Source organism: Anas acuta, chromosome 9, assembly GCF_963932015.1.
Source record: "Anas acuta chromosome 9, bAnaAcu1.1, whole genome shotgun sequence".
NCBI lineage: Eukaryota > Metazoa > Chordata > Aves > Anseriformes > Anatidae > Anas > Anas acuta.
In genome coordinates, this window is record NC_088987.1 from 14,021,518 (window position 1) to 14,039,705 (window position 18,188).

Here is an 18,188-nt window from a genome sequence, read left to right on the forward strand (position 1 = left end):
CCACCCGGAGAGTCCTGAATACATAAAAAGCTTTTGCAATGTGCCCTGAAGCATGTATACTGATGAAGCACATACAATGTAATTATGGATAGCACAATACAACATCATGAAGCGCCTTTATTTACAGCTTCTCTATCATGAGAGTATAATGAACAGATTCAGTAAGGAAATGCAAAAGCAGATGCCTTTGGCTGGCTCCTCTTGTTCTCTTTTTGGCAAAGACAGAGGGACGAGTCTACCCTGGGACAGCCCTGCTGAAGTCAGATGAGTTACACCAGGCAGGAACTGGAACTTTTTTCTTTTCTCCTTTTTCTTCTTCTTTTTTAAAGAATACAGTTGCCAGATCTCTTTCCCCTGACTGTCACAATTTCTCTTTCCACAGAAAGCCTGTGAGAAAAGACTCTCTGCTTCTGAAAAGGTAGGATAACCTTTTAGTCACTAATAGCTAATTTGCTGAGCAGTAAACGGTGTGTACCTACCAATGCCTATAATCAAAAAATTAATATCTAACTACATATAGAAAAGAAAGAGATACTAAAATCCTAAAATCTAATTTTTGAGTGGGACAGGAACAAAAAAAAGCACTGTGAGAGGGTTGGAGTACTAACACACAGCTGTGCTGCTCCAAAGGTATGAAACCTGCTTAGAGCTGGCTTAGGTATCGGCATATAGTATTAATTTTAAAATGTATAAATATACCCTGCATGTGCTCAGGTGTAACATTGGACAGAGTTTCTAGGGGGTGTCTAAGGAAGCACCCTGTTTCCTAGAAACTTTAGGGAAGAGGAACCTGTGGCAACTCATAGGATCAGCCATATTTGCAAGTGGTGATCTTTAAAACAAGTTTATTAGGGCACACCTGGGAATGCACTACATAGAACAGTGTAGTAACAGAAGTTACAAGGACTGCTGATGCTTTGTGCTTGCTAGTGCTGTGGCCATACTTCTTGTTTTTTTCCTCTGCTGAGGGCCTGAATGGTGCCTCTCATATAAAACGTGCCATTTACAATTTGCCTTTTGCTGAGGCCTCCTTTGTGTTCACACAAGGCAGCTGGCAGGAGTGCTGACTCCCCAGAGCAGAGCCTTGCCAGCACTGGCTAATCAATATTCAGCAGATTCCGCTGCTCATTGCAGAGCCATTGATTATCTCTGGAAGGTTACTCCCCCTGTGTGAGTGTCATTTTTCAGTCCCTTCCCTTTACCCCCCTTCCCCAAAGCTCTCATGAGGACAGAGTACTGGGATGGAAATGAGGTTCCATTTCAGGATCTGAATAGTTTGTCCTCAGCTGTCAAAAGAGCCCTTGGGAAGTAGGTAATTTCCCCACTGCTGTGTTGGTTTTTGTTTGTTTGCTTTTAAATTTATTTATATCAGCTTTGTACTTTTAATTTCTGGGACATATCTAATGGTTGTAAGTTGTAGCACTTGTGTTTGTTGTATTTGATGTAGGCCGGTTGTATTAGTTGAGGCTTGGTCTCCTGTGATGAGAGGAAAAACCCATATCTTTTACACAGCTGTAGCTAACCTTTCTGACCTCTGGCACTGCAGGGAAGAGCCATGGATTCATATTCATGCTATTCACAAGCAAATGGATGGGGAGGCTCATGGAGGAATAAAAACATAATGCAAGCCCTCATCTGCTGACATGCTACACTCTGATTATACCCACATGCACTACACAGCAAATTCCCCGTATGTAATGCAAGAGGAGAGGCAGCGAGCAGGTTTGCGTGGGACAATACCTGTTCATCACCCCGCAGTCAGTCTTGCAAAAATCATAACTAGGTCTCTTTTAAAAGTGAGTTATCCACTTATGGGTGTATTAAGTTATCAGTAGAGAACTGAGAGATAAATATGTAAGTCTAAACACTTGAATTTATTCCAGGTGATAGAGTAGATGCCAGATACATGGACTGATACAAAAGACTTACTGGAACAAATGTTTTGAGTTCCTTACTTTGATTGTAAATGTGGCATTAACAATCACAGCAGAGATTACAAATGAAAAGTCTGAGGTCTCAAAGGAGGGGAGCAGGCAGCTGGAGTTAAGATACTGATGGGACTCCAGTGGAGGACAGCAATTTTAACTGTAGATAAAAAACATAGCAGAACATAGACCATGCCTTGCTGGTCAGCACATTGCAGTAGTGCACCTTGGTGCATCTCAAAGAGAGGATTGTGGTTTGTCAGGTGCTGGTGATTTAGCTCCTGCCTCCCAGGGCAAGTTCAGAAACCAGCTCTGTGACCATCGCCAGCAATCCCATCCAGTCATTAGCACATACCAGAGAGATGATGACAGGGATTTGAAAAATGGCAAGCTGGCATTAACTGGGCTTTGTTTAGCCAGGGGGGCTTCCTGACAACTCCCTGTCTTCCTGATGGAGACATGGGACACAATGGACCTGACTGACAGAGAAAGTTTGGTGAAGCATAAATCAGGAGTTAAAGTGACAGTGGACAATGGAGAGAGAACTCAGCTGTCAGAGGGAGTTGTCCCTGGCACGGGAGAAGAGTGGCTCCCTGTGCCATCCTGTTTGTCAGGAAGTGTTCTTTTTCCTGTTTCAGTTGTCAGCCCACTGGCATTAATTAATGTTTTGGTAAATTTTTTGCAAAGAGGCTGTGTTGCTACTCAAGGGAGAGGATCCCTGAGATATGGTTTCGTAATAAGCTCAGAGCAGATATCATTCTGAGCTTATTCTATGTATTCAAAGGATGAGGTGAAGGACTAATACTCTGCCGTGGCTGGAGAACATTACAAAGTAAATCTTAACAGAGAGCGCACTGTTCCTATTCCTCTATTAGGCAGAACTCTTCCTGTCCCATGTATACTGACATTAACCTGTAGTAATCATGTCAATGAAAAGTCTTATAGGGAAATATTGAACTGAATATTTGTAGCGATTGCAGCAGATAAAATAAAGTAAGTTAGCATGCTTGAACCAAACAGCTCACACTATTCACCAGCAAATCTATCTAAGCAACACAAACATCTGAATTCTGTATCTCCTTTTCTTAGCGTTCATACCACCAGTGCTTTGGGGATATATAGTAAGTTGTTAGGGATGCAAAGAGCTTTCAGGGATGCAGTGACAGCCAGTGGGTTAGAGAGCAGTAAACTCTTCATGAAACACTATATGAAAAACCTCCAAAGAGATAGGAAATTCCCTGAAGACCTCTTACATGTCTGGCAAGTGACATTCAACCAGAGTAGACTCACATTTTTCCATCAATTTTTTATTGTGCATATTATGCCTTCTAGCTGCAAAATGACATTTAAAGTATGAGAAAATAAATATCTCATGAATAATGTGTTAAATATACTGCAATTTTGTAGAACAATGCAAATCCACACAGTTTCAGCTATAGACTCTCCTAATGTTCAATGAATGCAATAAAGTCTTCAGCACCATTGATTATGTTGATAATCTGCTGATGGAATTTGTATCAGACGTAATCAGATTCATTAGACCTCATTATCAGGAGGAACTTTGAATTTTAAGATATATTTGTGTTACAGAGAGACCTGAATTACCAGTCAGTATTGGCAGTTCACTTGGCTAGGCTTATCTTGACTAATACTGGGTAAACTCATCTAGTTTAAATTCCTGGCTAAGCTTATTCCAGTACAGTCTAGATATACTCCTTCAGGCCAAATTAAACTATTACCGGAATTTATAGTAAAAGAAATTAAAAACAAAAAAAACCTACATGAAATTACAATAAAAAGCAATATTAAAAAAACATGATTTGATGTACATGCGAGACAGAAAGGTGTCCTGTGCATGTGTTTTATTGAATATGAGATGTCTGCATTTGTTTTGAGCATGTTTTTAGTGGAGAAAGATTATGTACTCCTGTCTTGGCAGCAAACATGGAAGGAGAGTTACAGAAATTGTGCAAACTGTGTGAAGTTTTTTTTACATGTCAATTTGGTCGTGCAGTAAAAATAATTATAGGACTTACTTCCAGGAATGGCAGGCGCAGAGTAGGAGTTCCTGTATTTGCAGCGTGGCAAATGAAATGTCTTTTGGGATTCATGACTGCAGAATAAAGTCTTGAAAGATAAAGACGGCTTTTGTTGAGAATGTTATTCTTGCATTTTTGAAAGTATTTCCCTTAAGGAACATAGATGTGAACTAATCGCCTATATTTTGGGCTATGTGGCTTCTCAGAATTACTGCATATGTCAGTATGGCTAACAGCCTACAGACTTTTCAGACTAATTTGGTCTGAACCTGTGAGTCTGTTTACACTGGAGACAGCAATGGTCACTGAACACATGTGGACCCCATTTTATTAGGGGGCTTTGTGAACACTTAATATACCACTGTCTGGAAGTAATAAAACTCCACCATGCAGAATTGTGTGGGAGGCCATGAAGACTTTAGTGGCAGGTGTGCATGTTCAGACACCTCTGTGTACTTATCTGTGAAATACTTGGCCAGAAAGTATTTTCAGTAATCCAGCTGCTTTGTGCTTGTTCCCAAGCAGAGGGCTGTGAGCTATTTGTGCTAACGTCAGCATTTCACATTAGAAACAAAAGTAGATTTCTGTTAGATAGAGGTGAGCTCTTACCCTGCGTCATCAAGTTGTATTTTCTAGTGTTGTTTTGATCTCTGATTAAATATCAGTGAAATACTTGCCAAGTAATCTGTCTTGGGTGTTCATTACCTGAGTTAGGATTATAAAGGTGCTAGAGTTCTCTCTTGCTTTCCATGCTGAAATTGTGCCAAGCATTTTCCCCTGAACAGATGAAGTGTAATGCTAGTTGTTCTGTTTGCTGTCAGTGCAAACTCTGAAAGGAAAGATAAAATCTGGATTAATTTGTCTGCAGTTAGAACTTGCTTGCATCCTGGCACTTCAAAGGCTGATGTAGGAAGTGGCTGATGTACAATGGTGACTGGTTTGTTAGTACATGCCAGCTGAATCTGTCACGTGCAATGAATAAACTTCTCAGATTCTTGCTCTATCATTAGCTTTCTGGTAACTTGTGTTAATTTCTAACATAAAGGAAAAGAGTGAAAGAAGACTGAGGTGAAACCTTGGAAGTTTTCAATTGACATTTGCATGTTTGTAGTAAGACTGCTGCAGCTACCGTCTGTGCAATTTTTAGTCTATGCTGTAAAGCGAATAGGGAATCTTGCTGCTTTCCACAGCATGAGATATATCAATAAACCAGGCTTAATCATCACCATGCAGCCATCCAGCCCCTTTTTAACCCAGCACAGAGTGTACCTGTCCAAGCCATGGGCTGCCAGCTTCTCCAGGAGAATACTGTGGGAGACTATGCCAAAAGCTTTGCTGAAGTCTAGGCAGACTGACAACTTTTCCCTCATCCACCAGGTGGGTCACCCGGTCATAGAAGGAGATGAGTTTGGTCAAGCAGGACTTGTCTTTCATGAACCCACGCTGACTGGGCCTGATCCCCTGGTGGTCCCACATACATTGTGTGATTGCATTCAAGGTGACCTGTTCCATCACCTCTCCTGACACTGAGGTCAGGCTGACAGGCCTGTAGTTCCCCAGGTCCTCCTTACGACCCTTCTTATAGATGGGCATCACATTAGCAAGTCTCCAGTCATCTGGGACCTCTCCAAGACCACTGATAGACATTGGAAAGCAGCCCAGCCATCTGCCAACTCCCTCAGCACCCTCAGGTGGATCCCATCTGGCCCCATGGACAGGTGGAGCAGCAGGTCTTTAACTGTTTCCACCTGAACTGTGTGTGTGTGGGGTTTCTTCTGCTTCTTGTCCCAGACTTTCAGGTTGGTTGGCTGAGTATCCCAAGGATGAGTGCTCTGGCTAGTAAAGACAGACACAAAGAAGGTATTAAGAACCTCAGCCCTCTCCTTATCCTCTGTAGTCACATTCCCCCCGTGTCTAGTAACGGATGGAGATTCTCCTTAGCCTTCCTCTTGCCATTAGTAGACTTATAAAAACATTTTTTGCTATCCTTAACCATAGTGGTTAAGCATTTATGTAATGACAGGCCAGTGTAAGGAGTATAGAGGGGAACATAGCTAATGTGATGAGTAGAGGGTGTATTAGGGGACAAAAATCTGTAGGAAAGCAGGCTTCTTCAGTTCTGCCTCATGGAGAACAAGCTGTTGTTTAGCAGAGGACAGAGATCCTGCACTGATGCAAAGCCTCAGTTACAGTTTAGCTTTTATCTTTCAGCAACAGAATATAATGTGTAAAGACTCTTTCAACATTTGGATAGTGGATATGAACAAAAAAGAGACCATTATCTACACTATCTGTCAAAACTGAAGAATGCTCTGTGCTAGCTTGCCAAATGCAGGATTTGTTCACTGGAGGATTATCTATTTGTTTAGTCCAAAAGGGAAAATGATCTAATTTCTTTGGTTCAGTTTGTTTATTGTGACAAGTTATTGGAGGCTGATTACGACCTCTCAGCAAGTAAAGCAAAGCTACTTTTTGCTTGTTTTACTTTTCAAGTCTGCAAATTAAATAGTTTTAAGATGTAGTCATTTGACTGACAGAAGGAGGAGTCTGTTCTTGTGCTGAATTTTGCTTTGAGAGTAATGTTTTGCGACAGTGGCTGGAGAGTGATTTCACAGCATAACCATCTTGTTTCAGATTTATGGGAGAGAGGGCAACAATAGAGCACGGTAGGAATGTTCTGGGGGATTAAATTCATCTGATTCAGTCAGATGTAGGAAAACTGGACAGACCGCACCCTGAATTATTGTGTTAAGTTTTGGGCACCTTGCTACAAAAAGAATAATGAGTTGCTTGAATGTGTGTAGAGAAGAGCGATGAAGCTGGTGAAGGGACTAGAAAACAAGACTTCTGAGGAGCGGCTGAGGGAACTGGGGCTGTTTAGTGGGAGAAGAGGAGGCCGAGGAGAGACCTTACAGCTCTCTACAACTCCCTGTGATAGGATGCGAGCAAGAAGCTCAAGCATTGGAATGGGCTGCCTAGGGAAGTGGAGGAATCTCCATCCCTACAGGTATTTAAGGGATGTGTGGATGTGGCATGTTGGACATGATGGATGCACTCGATGCTCTTTTCCAACCTAAATGATTCTCTGGTTCTATGAAATATCCGAGAAGGAGGGGACCCTGACACAGCAAATGTTCAACTTCACATGCTGGGCAATATTCAGCAAAGTGATGGGCCAGCTTCAGCCCCGAGGTCTGCAGACTACCACAAAAGCAGACTGTCACGAGTGATCATCACCCCAAAGCTGGAGCTTCCAGCTTCCAGAGGTGATTTCCTGGCAAAGCCTCATGTCAGCATCAGCACCACCATGCCGTGGGTTGTGGCTCAGCACAAAAACCTCCTGGGCCTCGCAGAGAGGACACAGACCTTCAGACATAACACTTTGAAGAGATCTTATTGTTACCCTTTACCTGCAAGTCTTGGTGACTTAGTTTGGAAATATTTCAAATGAGGTTTGAAACTCCTTTTGTCCCCCAGTTAATGGACTGCATGGATTGAAATAGGGTCACTCGAGGAGCCTGGTTTGGAGAGACTCTTCATGTCTGGCTCATTTTTCAGCTCTTCCTAGCCAGCACCAGCTTGCTACTGCCTCTCCCTTACCCCAGGTCAGCGTAAAGATGCATTTGCTGAGCTGTATTAGAGGAAACCGGGAAGCAGGCAGCAGTGGGAAGAGGATCCGTGGGGCTGGAGGCAGCTTGCCCCCTGGCGGCCGCGGGAGCCAGGCGGCTCTGTGCAGAGCAGACCTCCCGATCTCTGCAGGGCCAGCGGCTTCCTGAGCTGCCTCGGGGATCGGGTTGGTTCTGCAGGTGTCCCGGCCACCAGACCTGAAGGGATGGCCGCATAAAAGCTCCTTCTCTAAGCGCTTGCCGGAGGGCACTCAGTTTGCTGCCTACAAAGCAGCGTGGGCAGTAGCACAATCGTCCTCAGACTTGAACCATCAGGTGTCAGCCTTGCTCTGTCTCACGGGCTTTCAGTGCTGCATTATACCAGCTGGCTTCCTCTTACAAGCTCCCCCTCTCTGCTCTGTCAAAGGCACAAAATAGTCAGATTCTCCCAGTTAAGTCCACGGAAACGTCATCTTCCAGCAGAGTGAACAAATAAAGGGGTGGATGGACAAGGCAGGAAGGGACAGAACTGCTTTGTGCATGCTGGAGTGTGCTGCTCTCTTATGAGCAGATAGGGTATATAGGAATGCTGTGCTTTCCTTCTGCTTCCTTTTCAAGTCAGAGGGAATGGCAATAAGGGCTAGTCCCTCCCAGAGCTCAGTTGTGCACTGGAGGTTACATACACCTTGTGTTCATGTATGCAAGCTCTGTCCACCCTACAGCTCCTCCCTTCCTTGTGAATTGGTTCTTCAGCCACCCTGAATTTGTTTTGCCATGTCCTTCTGTCAAAAAGAAAGATGTTTCCATAAGCCTTATTTGTTATGTTTTGATGTTAATCCTGACATTCTTTACCTAAATCCAAAGAACGTGCATTGATGCCCTTTACAAATCTAAAGGAAAATTACTTATCTTGGATCGTAAATGTTTAATTGCATCTGATTAAATAAAGCCTTCTTAATATAGGCCCCAAAAGGAAAAGATCCAATTGTCAGCCTGTTAAATACTAAAGAAAAACAAATCACTGAGGAAATGAATGGGTACCAGTCAATGGTGTTACTGTTGCTTAGGGACTGATAGTAAGAAAAGTGGCATGTGTCCAGGAGAGGCCCGGAGCAAAGAGAGGAAACCTCTGTCTCACATTCGGAAAGAGGAAAGGCAGCGCAGAAACTGATTTATATGTGCAAGTGAAATTTAAGTGACAAGTGTGTATACACTTTATAGTTCGAAGACTATTCATGAAATAATACGAAAGAAAGTGGAGAAGAAGGTAACTATGATGACAAGAAACAACTCAAAACACTGCTGTTTTTTTTCTCTAGCTCCCTGAAGACTGCAGGTCTTTGTTTTCAGTGCATGAGCTACTGTTTGGCAGGTTTCCTGAACCATTTTGTCTATTCACTTCTTGCTAATGTGAAAGTGCCCAGACTCCCTGGAAAGGGAGCTTTGTTGGAAACCTTTCATTATCAAGGATTAGCTGTTTGGTAAACCTGTGTCCCCTTTAATAGTCTGCCGGGAAGTGCTGGCTAATGAAGGGCTCATTGTGGTGATGCTGTGAGTGTGGGACTTGAATCCATTTTATTGCTCAGATTTCAAGCCAGGATTTTTAGTGCTCCAAAGGACTGAAGGGAAACTGAGTCCTACCCTTTGGTTCTGCCACAAATTTGTTGAAAAATCTGCTTTCCTTTCTCAGTATTCTTGCTGAGTTTGTGGTCTAAACACTTTACATAGCAGGAATTTTGCTTACTATATGTTGATATGTTAAAATTATTCATATAGACTTAAAAAGTATTGTGTCAATGACTGGAGACAGCTTGCTTGAAACATTTCCATATAACACCAACAAAATAATTGAAATAATAAAAGTCATTAAGTATAAGCCATTCAATCATAAAGTAGTTGTAAAGCTCTTGGCAGAACCAAGTTTGAACATCCTCATTCCACCTCCAGTCAGGTAGAACACATGGCAGGCAAGTGTAGGTTTTACTTCTTCCCTGGTAAACTTCCATGTTTGTTTTAAATCTCAAGAGATCTAAAGTTACCAAAGGCGTTGGTTTGTTTGTTTAATCACAGTAATTTACTAGAAGTCCATTCTATGTGAAAAAAATACTTAAATACAACTTAGATCGTGAAGAAGTAGTGTTGCAGACCAGTCTGTGACATTAAACACTGTTCTTTTGTCTCAGTAATAAATCTCTCTTACTGAAACTCCAAAGCCACAGTTACATTACACCAGCTAAACAATCCACTCCTATGAATGTGTATGTGGATTTGTTTTGTATGTGTATGTATCGAATTTCACAAATTCGATACTCTTGGCCACTATCCAACTGTCTGTCACACTATCCTTCTTAAACGTGCAGTCAGAATCATGATTACCCCAAATCAGACTGCAGAGGAGACACACGGTGCAGTGAAGGCCCATCAGGACCACCTGAGGTCAGCTGAAAGGCACTGTTGGATCTCAGTGAGGGGCTGTAACGGGCTGCAGTGACCCAGAGGAATTGATGAATACTAAAAATGCAAGTCAGTGCAGTTGCACATGAGCCAGAGAGTCTGAATTTCCAGCCATGATCTTAGGTTATTCATGCTTAATGTAGGGGAAGAGGCAGTGTCTGAGAGGAGCAAGAGTTCGTAAAAAAAGCCTAATTATGGAGTCCTGACACATGCTCTCACGTGGGAGAGTCTGCACATGGATCAGTGCTCATTGCTGTGACTATTCAGCAGAGGCATCGGCATCAGATTTATATGTTTTTGCTGCACTGTGTTACCATTAAGTTGAGAGGTGATGGATGGAGACCCCACGGGACCGATGGTCTCGCTGTTTATCTGTAGTTGATTCCTTGCATAGATAGGAACTTCTGAATTTAACCAAACCTTCCTCTGTGTCAGTGGAGAAACAGAGGTCAGTATGGAAACATTTGGAATGAAAAGGCTAATTTACATTCATTCCCATGCCACATGAAGGAAGCTGTGTGAGCTCAAGATTTATCGTAATCCTCGCAGTAGGCGTGTGCCTCCTTCTGGGTTGCATGGAGTGCAGTGAGGCTGCATCTCTGGGCTGCCTGGAGGCTGCGAGTGCAGTGAACCTCCTGTGCTGGGCACGCTGTAAGATCTGACAGTTGGACTAGATGATCTTGGAGGTCTTCTCCAACCTTAATGATGCTAGGATTGGTGCTCAGAGGGTGCCTTCGCAGGGCAGCCGGTTCCTAGGGCTGTGCACAGCACCGTGCCGAGTGGCCAGGGCTGCACAACTGTGCAGTTGGCAGTGTGCAGGAGTTTTCCACCCACCTGCAAAGCATTGTATAGATACCTCGGGTCTTCATTGGTACGCCTCCTAGTGTGGCACCATCCATCCCATACAGGGGAAGTCAGTTTTTCTGCTGGGAAACTGATTGGCACCTAAATATAGATAGATGTGTGTGTAATGCTTGCCCAGAGTATCTTCTGCTGCCCCCTTCTTCTTCTTCTTTTTTTTTTTTTTTTTTTTTGGTAACTCTTCTAAGGTGCCTAGGGATGCAATAAGTATGTATTTAAATATCATAGATCTTTCTAACATTTAGAATATCATTACATATAATTTTGCCAGTCAAACATATTTTAGATGAGTGACTTTCAAAACTATTTTAATTATTTAGTTGTACCCCCTTTGTAACATAAGTTTTCACTCAAAAATATGTGGCAAAACAACAGAATAACATCAAATTGGGATTTGCATAGTTGTAGTAATGTAGACTCCGTGAAATCTTTGCTGAACTTCCTGTGTTTATATGTTATCTAGTACCTTTTTTTAAAAAAAAATCTCATGTAATTTTTCTCTTCTTAATGGATTTTGCTATCCAGTTAAAGAACATCTTTCACATCAAGTCAGACTAGAATAAGGTATTTTTAGGTAAGAGGCTTGATCTGAAGTTAAAGCCTGCTTAATTCTAAAGTTTTAGAAATAAAATTGAAAAATAATTCTTATCCCATGTGGAAATGTCAAATACGCTATCTGGCCAAAGCAGATTTTGATTTAGGGACAACAAAAGCAGAAGAAATATCTCTTGTTATAAATACATGAGAGAGGCCTTTGTTCCCTGCTGACTTCCATTGTTGCTTGTAGAACTTGTCTGCAAAAATGATTTTCTTCTCATGAGTAATTTTTGGAACAAATTTTTTGTTCTACCAGAGGGTTTTCTCAGAAGCCTTTATCTGTAAGCCCAGCATTAAGACTCACTGAAATTTGCACAAAATGGCAGCTAATCTTCAACTTTGTAGTTTCAGGTCTTTGAAGATACCTGGTCTTACTCAGACTCATCGTTTTTTCTTCATCCTTGAAGAGCTCCAAGCACTTTATATGAACAGTTGTGTTTTGCTGGTTTACCAGCGCTATTTAGGCAGTAGCCAGAGTCTGATTTGTAATTGAAATAATAGTAGCTCTCTAATCATTCTTAGTGTCATTGTGTTCCCTTGGAAACACGAAGTTCTGAGACTTCCAGCATCTCAGAAAACAATTTTTTGTCATACTTGGCAGCTGTTTGTCTTCCATCCCAGCCTCCAGCTCCTTGCTCTGCAACTGGAAAAGCTCTGCCAAGAAGACCTCATCTTTGCTGGCAGATTCTGATCAAAAACCTAGGCTGGTAATCAATATACGGTTGTGAGGGATCCTGTGAAATAAGTGAGAACTCTGTTATTGTCAAGTTGATATATGAACTTATAAACTCACATAACTAGCATGGAAACTTTCCTATCACTAAAAGAAAACAATGTTTTTCTCTTGCAAGCTACACCTGGAGATAGCACCTCAATAAACAACAGATGTAGATAGTGCCATTTTTTCCATACATGACTAACGTGAATATTTAATTCACCAATTAAATGTGAGTGCTGAAATTAGCATGAATTACAAGGTTCATAACATAGAGTATCAGTTTCAGCTGTGTTCCAGCCCTCAAGCACAGTCCAGAAAGCAGAAAAGGAGTTCCAAGATAGTGATAAAATGGAAGACATGGAAAGAAAGATATGTACTTTCAAGATACTGTACAATGATTAGGGGATGAAAGAAATTGTTAAAATACAGAGCCATGTATCAGAGCCAGGATAACAAAAGAGTCTGCATGATGAAATGACCTGTTAAGTATCTCTGCCATACAGATGCCGCAAATGCATTACCAGAAGACAGTCTTCTTGAAGATAGTTCATAGTCTCTTTAGGTTCCAGTTTCTACCAGTTCAACAGGAGAAAGCTCAGTTCCCCAGCCCTAAGTTACCTCCTGCCTGCTCTGCTGTCCCCCAGCAGAGTTCTCCTTGCAGACCCACATGCCAGTTGATGTGGGTTGTGCACAAGTAGATTCTCCCACGACCTCCGTGTCGCAGAATTTCCAGCGAGGCAGACCCAGCTGTATTTGCAGCTAATGCTTGCAATATAACTAGACAAGACATCTTATTTTCAATAGAAGAAAATATAGAATTTCAACTAATATAGTGGCATTCTTTCACCCAAAGCCTGTCTACATTTGAAAATGTCATGTATTTTCCCAGGTGACAGTGAATGATAACCTGAGTCCCTAGGATGATAATTACGGCTTAACCGTTTAACTGAATTCATGAGTGGCATAAAATATTTTAAAACTTATTCTCTGTGTTTTTTTTTTTTTTTTTAATCAATTGGAATCTTATCCTATAATCATAATTTAAAGGATGGAATATACAGAGGAGATTTTGATGTAAGTGAAGAAGTCTTTTCAAGATATCTCCTTAAAATGTAGTCTGTATCACAAACTTTATTTTATTGTGTTTTGATCTCATATTTGTGCATCAGATCCAACTTTGATTGGTAATGGTAGGCTTCATGAAGTCATATATTAAGTAGCATAGAAATACTTACGCTACAAATGCCTTTCCTTTTCATATGTTAATTTTTCAGTCTGAATATCCTCATTGTCCCTGCCTAATAAATTGTGTTCTTTGTAAGCATGCTTTGCTTGTGGTTCTATGCTTTAGACATTTCCTTTCTCCTTATTTACTCTATTACTCTACTTAAGATGAATGTCAGGCATATGTATTCAATATAGTATAGGCTCTCTTAGTTGTTTGGACTTTCCCATGTCTTTTCAAAAAATGTTTGTGACTACATTGAAATTATCTTTTTGTCTTCTAACACCCAGGGATAAATGAAATTAAGCCAACAAATGGGTAGCCAAGTTTCTTCCAATTTCTATATCAGTCCTTTATAAATAGCTACTCAGAAGGCTGTTTTAACTTCATAATCATGATTACTTCTTGCTGAAACGAGGCCTTCAGTCTCTGCCATTTCACAGTTGCTAATTTCATCGGTTTCCATCTCTTAGTGATTCAGCTTTCTCTTTTGCATTTTTATTACCTATGTAATAAAAGATGCCCTCTTTCCCCAGGTTCTCTGGCTCTTATGTAAGCCTCTGACTTACTCTGCCTTAGTGAAGCATTTATTTTTTCTCACTGCCTTCCTTTTTGTCATTTGTAGTTCAGCTTTATTCTCAGTAGGCGCATTTTAAGTCATACTGAACTTTTCTCACACTTTCAAATATGCTTCAACAGAAAAACTGCATTCTGTTGAAAATTAAGTATTATAACTGCATTTCCCACCATGTCTAGACTACGTTACTGGCTACTTTTTGCCTTGGAATATTCCCAGGTTTTAATTCTTGGTTATTTAAAAAAAAATAAATTGTTACACTTAGGAATTCTATGAACTCAGTCCTGACATGGAAAAAAATAATCACTGACACTGCATTCAGCATAGTTATTTAGGTCCATGTGATCATTATTATATCGTCTAATACTCAGGTCCCTAAATAATTACGTTGTCCTTCATTTCCTTTATGTGAGTCAATATTTTTTGCCTAGGTTCTTCAGGGAAACAAGTTGAGACTGTACAGTTTGGATTGAAATATCTTATGATACCAAGAAGTTACGAAAATTTTTATTATCTTGTATTTCTTATACAAGAGGGGTTAGAAGTGTGACATCTAGGGAACTGCAACTCCTGGACAATGCTTAAGGGTCAGGATCAAAGCTGCTCATATAGCTTTTTTTTTTCTCTGACTACCTCAATTACAAAAATATTTTCAAATTATCTGATGATGTTCACATGCTTTTGAGATGGAATATCATCCAGATATCCGTCTGCTGGCAAGATGAGTTAATACAGTAAGTACTACAAACACTACTACAGGACAGCTAAAAAATTGGTCTCTCTGAAGATGAAATAGTACCGGCATACAGCCAGACTCAACAGAGAAGGCAGTAAGAAGAAATCAAAGCTCTTACAGTTCAATGATTGCAACTAGAGTGCGCCTTTCTGATTAACACGGAGACCTTGCTTTAAAGCTTTGCAAGCATTGCTTCTGCTCAGAGTTTTAGAAGACCTGGACACAAATGAGGCAAGTGCTGTCTACCCACTTTTCAAAACTGGGCGACCACATACAGAGATGCTATGCTACAGGGCTGTCCTCTACCACTTAACCTCAGCCTGGCAAAGATCTCCTGCCTCTGGACTGGGAATACATGCTCAGGGTCAGTTCCTTTTAGTTTAGTCCCTCCTGACTTACTCGCAAGTGGTCCATCTGTAACCAAAGTCTGGCTTTCCAGTGAAGTAAGGCAGAAATGTGGAACCCACGTGTGGCCTTCACCTGGCCTCTGCACAGCATGAGAGTTTCCCCATTTGGCTGTTCTGCAGAACCTCCTTCCACCAGAGGGCAGATGGCAAATAGAGTGTGATAGCCTGGCCTGGCTCAAGATGAGACAGCACATAATTTGATGCCAATTCTTCTGGTTTTAATATCCTCCCTAACCAGATGCAAGCCCCTTTAGACACCTCCAATGGCTTGGAATGCTTCCCACAATAAAGTGAGGGCAGTGTTGTTTCCCAATTCCCCACAAGATCCATCCTCATGCTTACACAGTCCAATTAGTTAATGATATTCCTGAGTTATCAAAAGACTAAGCTTTAAAAATCCACTAATGCATCAGAAATATGAATTTGCAAAGAGTGTATCCCTGAGTTCCATTCCATTCTTTGCAGATCTCACACATTTTTTGTAGCCTAAGGTGGGATGAGCAGAGGAAGGTAGCAGCTACGTACAGAATGGTCAGCACTGCATCTCCTCCCTTTATGGATGGTATGGAGCCTCTTCAGCATCTAGACATAGAGCCTATGGTGAAAACTAGTGTAGGATCATAAGTAAAAATAAGTGATATCTGCTCCCTACTGTAGTAGTACATGCATATAGGGAATGAAGAAAAAATACACGTGCTAAGTACTTGTCCTGGCTTTCCTCATGATAAAAGAAGGTGTAGGAGGAAATCAGTTCCCAGATGTGGGATCCATCTGCACTAGTGTATCTTATGCTCCCTGTTGTGATGTGTTTTTATTACAAGTTTCAGATAATCACCTAAGACAGAAATAAGAGTTCAGTGTTTTTAAACAGAGAGAAATAGCAGCTCCAACCATCCCATAGTGACTAACCTCAGTTTAGTTGTGTTTCTTGCCTTTTGTCTTTTTTTCTCTTTCATAGTTTCTTTCACTTTCTCTTATGTATACCGTTAGTTGCTCTGGGGAGAGAGATTTGCTCCTCTAACTTGTGTTGAGGATGAATTCAGCCAAAGTCAGTGAGGTCTCTAAGGCACTAACAGTAATGCTTCCTGTGGAAATAAATGGGACTTCAGGGGAGCTGGAGCTTGATGATGCTTGCAGTTGAAATTTTAATTCAATGTTTTCCTGTTTAATGTTGTAAACAGTCATATTGCATAAACAAACCAAGTGAGACATTGCCACAATACAAGCCTAGGCAATGAGAACACAAATCTATGACTTTCAACCTCATCAGATGCTCACAGAAGTCATTTTCCATGATATACCAGACATTCAGACTTTCTCCTTCAGCCAGATGAAGCCACCTGCTGTATTCATCTCCCACAATAAATAGCAAAACATTACTTATTATCTCTTTCTCTTCCTCCAGAGATGCCACTAATGTCAAAGCTGAATGCTTATAGTTATTTCCAAAGTTTTAATTAAGACTGCTTCAAACTGAGTGGGGGATGTTCTCTTGGAGCTAAAGGCATTTTGCCACTTGTTACCTTCTTTTCAGGGTTTGACTGGGAACTTCACATTTATATACCCTTGTACCCTATCCTTCACTTGTAACTACAGGCTGAGGACAGATGGGATATGGAAAGAGTAGGGGGATAAAATAAGAAAAGGACTGCATGCAATTTATGCAATGGCTGGCTGCTGGCATGGGAGCAAGGTCTGTGCTTTTCTTTCCTGCCAGCATGCCTTCACTTTTCCATAACACACAAGGCTATGGAGACATTTTGGTGCCTAACATAGTTCTTCCATCTACTTTGTACACTGAACAATGATGATAAAGCTAAGTGCCTGAATACTAAGTGAGATTTATCCGTTCCTTTGTTGAATGCAGCTTGGAACTTGTGGAAAACCCTTTAAGTTACATAATTAAAGACTGTACTGTAATACTTAAGAGAACTGCTTTTGGGTCACACGGGTAATCTTAATTCTGGTAATTCTTAATTTTTGAAAGCTTGATCTTGCAAGCAGAGTGATTTTCCCTTAACACTATTTCATATATATATATATATATATATATATATATATATTTTTTTTTTTTTTTTTTTGGGGGGGGGGCAGGTGAATTGAAAAGCAACTGTGCTGATAGCTCCTTGTTTCCTAAAGCTGAAATGCCAATTGACTTTTTTCTTCTTCCTTCCCAACATCTCTGCATAGGAGTGTCATGGAAGTGCTGTAATAAGGACTGCTGGAGAAGCAGAAGAGAGTACTTCTGAGACGAGGCAGCTCCACATCCAGGTGCAGAGTCCCTTCATGTGTTTGGGCTGGGAACATGCTTTCTCATTCATGGTGTAGTCAGAGAGACCCTTTTATCTACAGGGACTGGAACTAACGAACTCTGTTCTACCAGGTTAAAACAAAATCCATCTTCCTTTATTGGGGGGGAGGGGGAATTATAGCAAGAAAATGTGCAGAAAGAAACCAACAACACATCTATTTCAACACAGTCTTGTGGTGGTCTTACCCTGCAGGGCAGCTAAACTCTACCACAGTTGCTGTCTCACTCCTCCTCCTCAAAGGAAAAGGGGGACACGTGACAAGTGATCTCCCTGTCCTTATCTCAACCCCTGAACCCTTTCCCCAGAACTTCTGCTCAGTTACTGTACAGCTGTTACTGTACAGCTGGGAGAACTCAGTAAGTTCCCCAGTTCCCCAGTATATAGTGGAATGTGAAAACAAGTAATTTCCTCTGTTAATCTCACCTGAGATGCTTTATCTGGTCAGTATATTTATAGGTGTGGGCTCTGGATACAGTGAAAGGCAAGTGATGTTGGTTTCACCCTTCTGCAGTAGCTCAGTAGAATATTCAGTCAGGACACAGATGCTGACCTTTCAGTTATTTCCTTCCTGTGAATACTAAAACCCCTATTTCTCACTCTTTGGAAGAACACTCTCACCCCTCATAACTCAACCATGTGTTGAACAGCTGGTAGGAATGTTCTTGTGTCTTCCCATTGAAACTGTTCTACTCTACATATTGTAATAAAGGATCAGCTGAGATGAGAAAGATC

The 18,188-nt window shown here is 41.2% G+C and overlaps 2 protein-coding genes across 3 annotated transcripts in view; both read left to right on the forward strand.

The window, feature by feature from the left end:
• Positions 1–18,188, forward strand: part of PLEKHB2 (pleckstrin homology domain containing B2) — a 367,257-nt gene that overhangs the window by 112,158 nt on the left and 236,911 nt on the right. The window lies entirely within an intron of this gene.
• ARHGEF4 (Rho guanine nucleotide exchange factor 4) overlaps positions 1–18,188 on the forward strand; it is a 211,258-nt gene that overhangs the window by 13,801 nt on the left and 179,269 nt on the right. For both annotated transcript variants that reach the window (XM_068691777.1, XM_068691778.1), the window contains exons 2-3: positions 383–418; positions 17,335–17,415. In XM_068691777.1, coding sequence (XP_068547878.1) covers positions 383–418; positions 17,335–17,415 — 117 coding nt within the window. The remainder of the gene's footprint in view (positions 1–382; positions 419–17,334; positions 17,416–18,188) is intronic.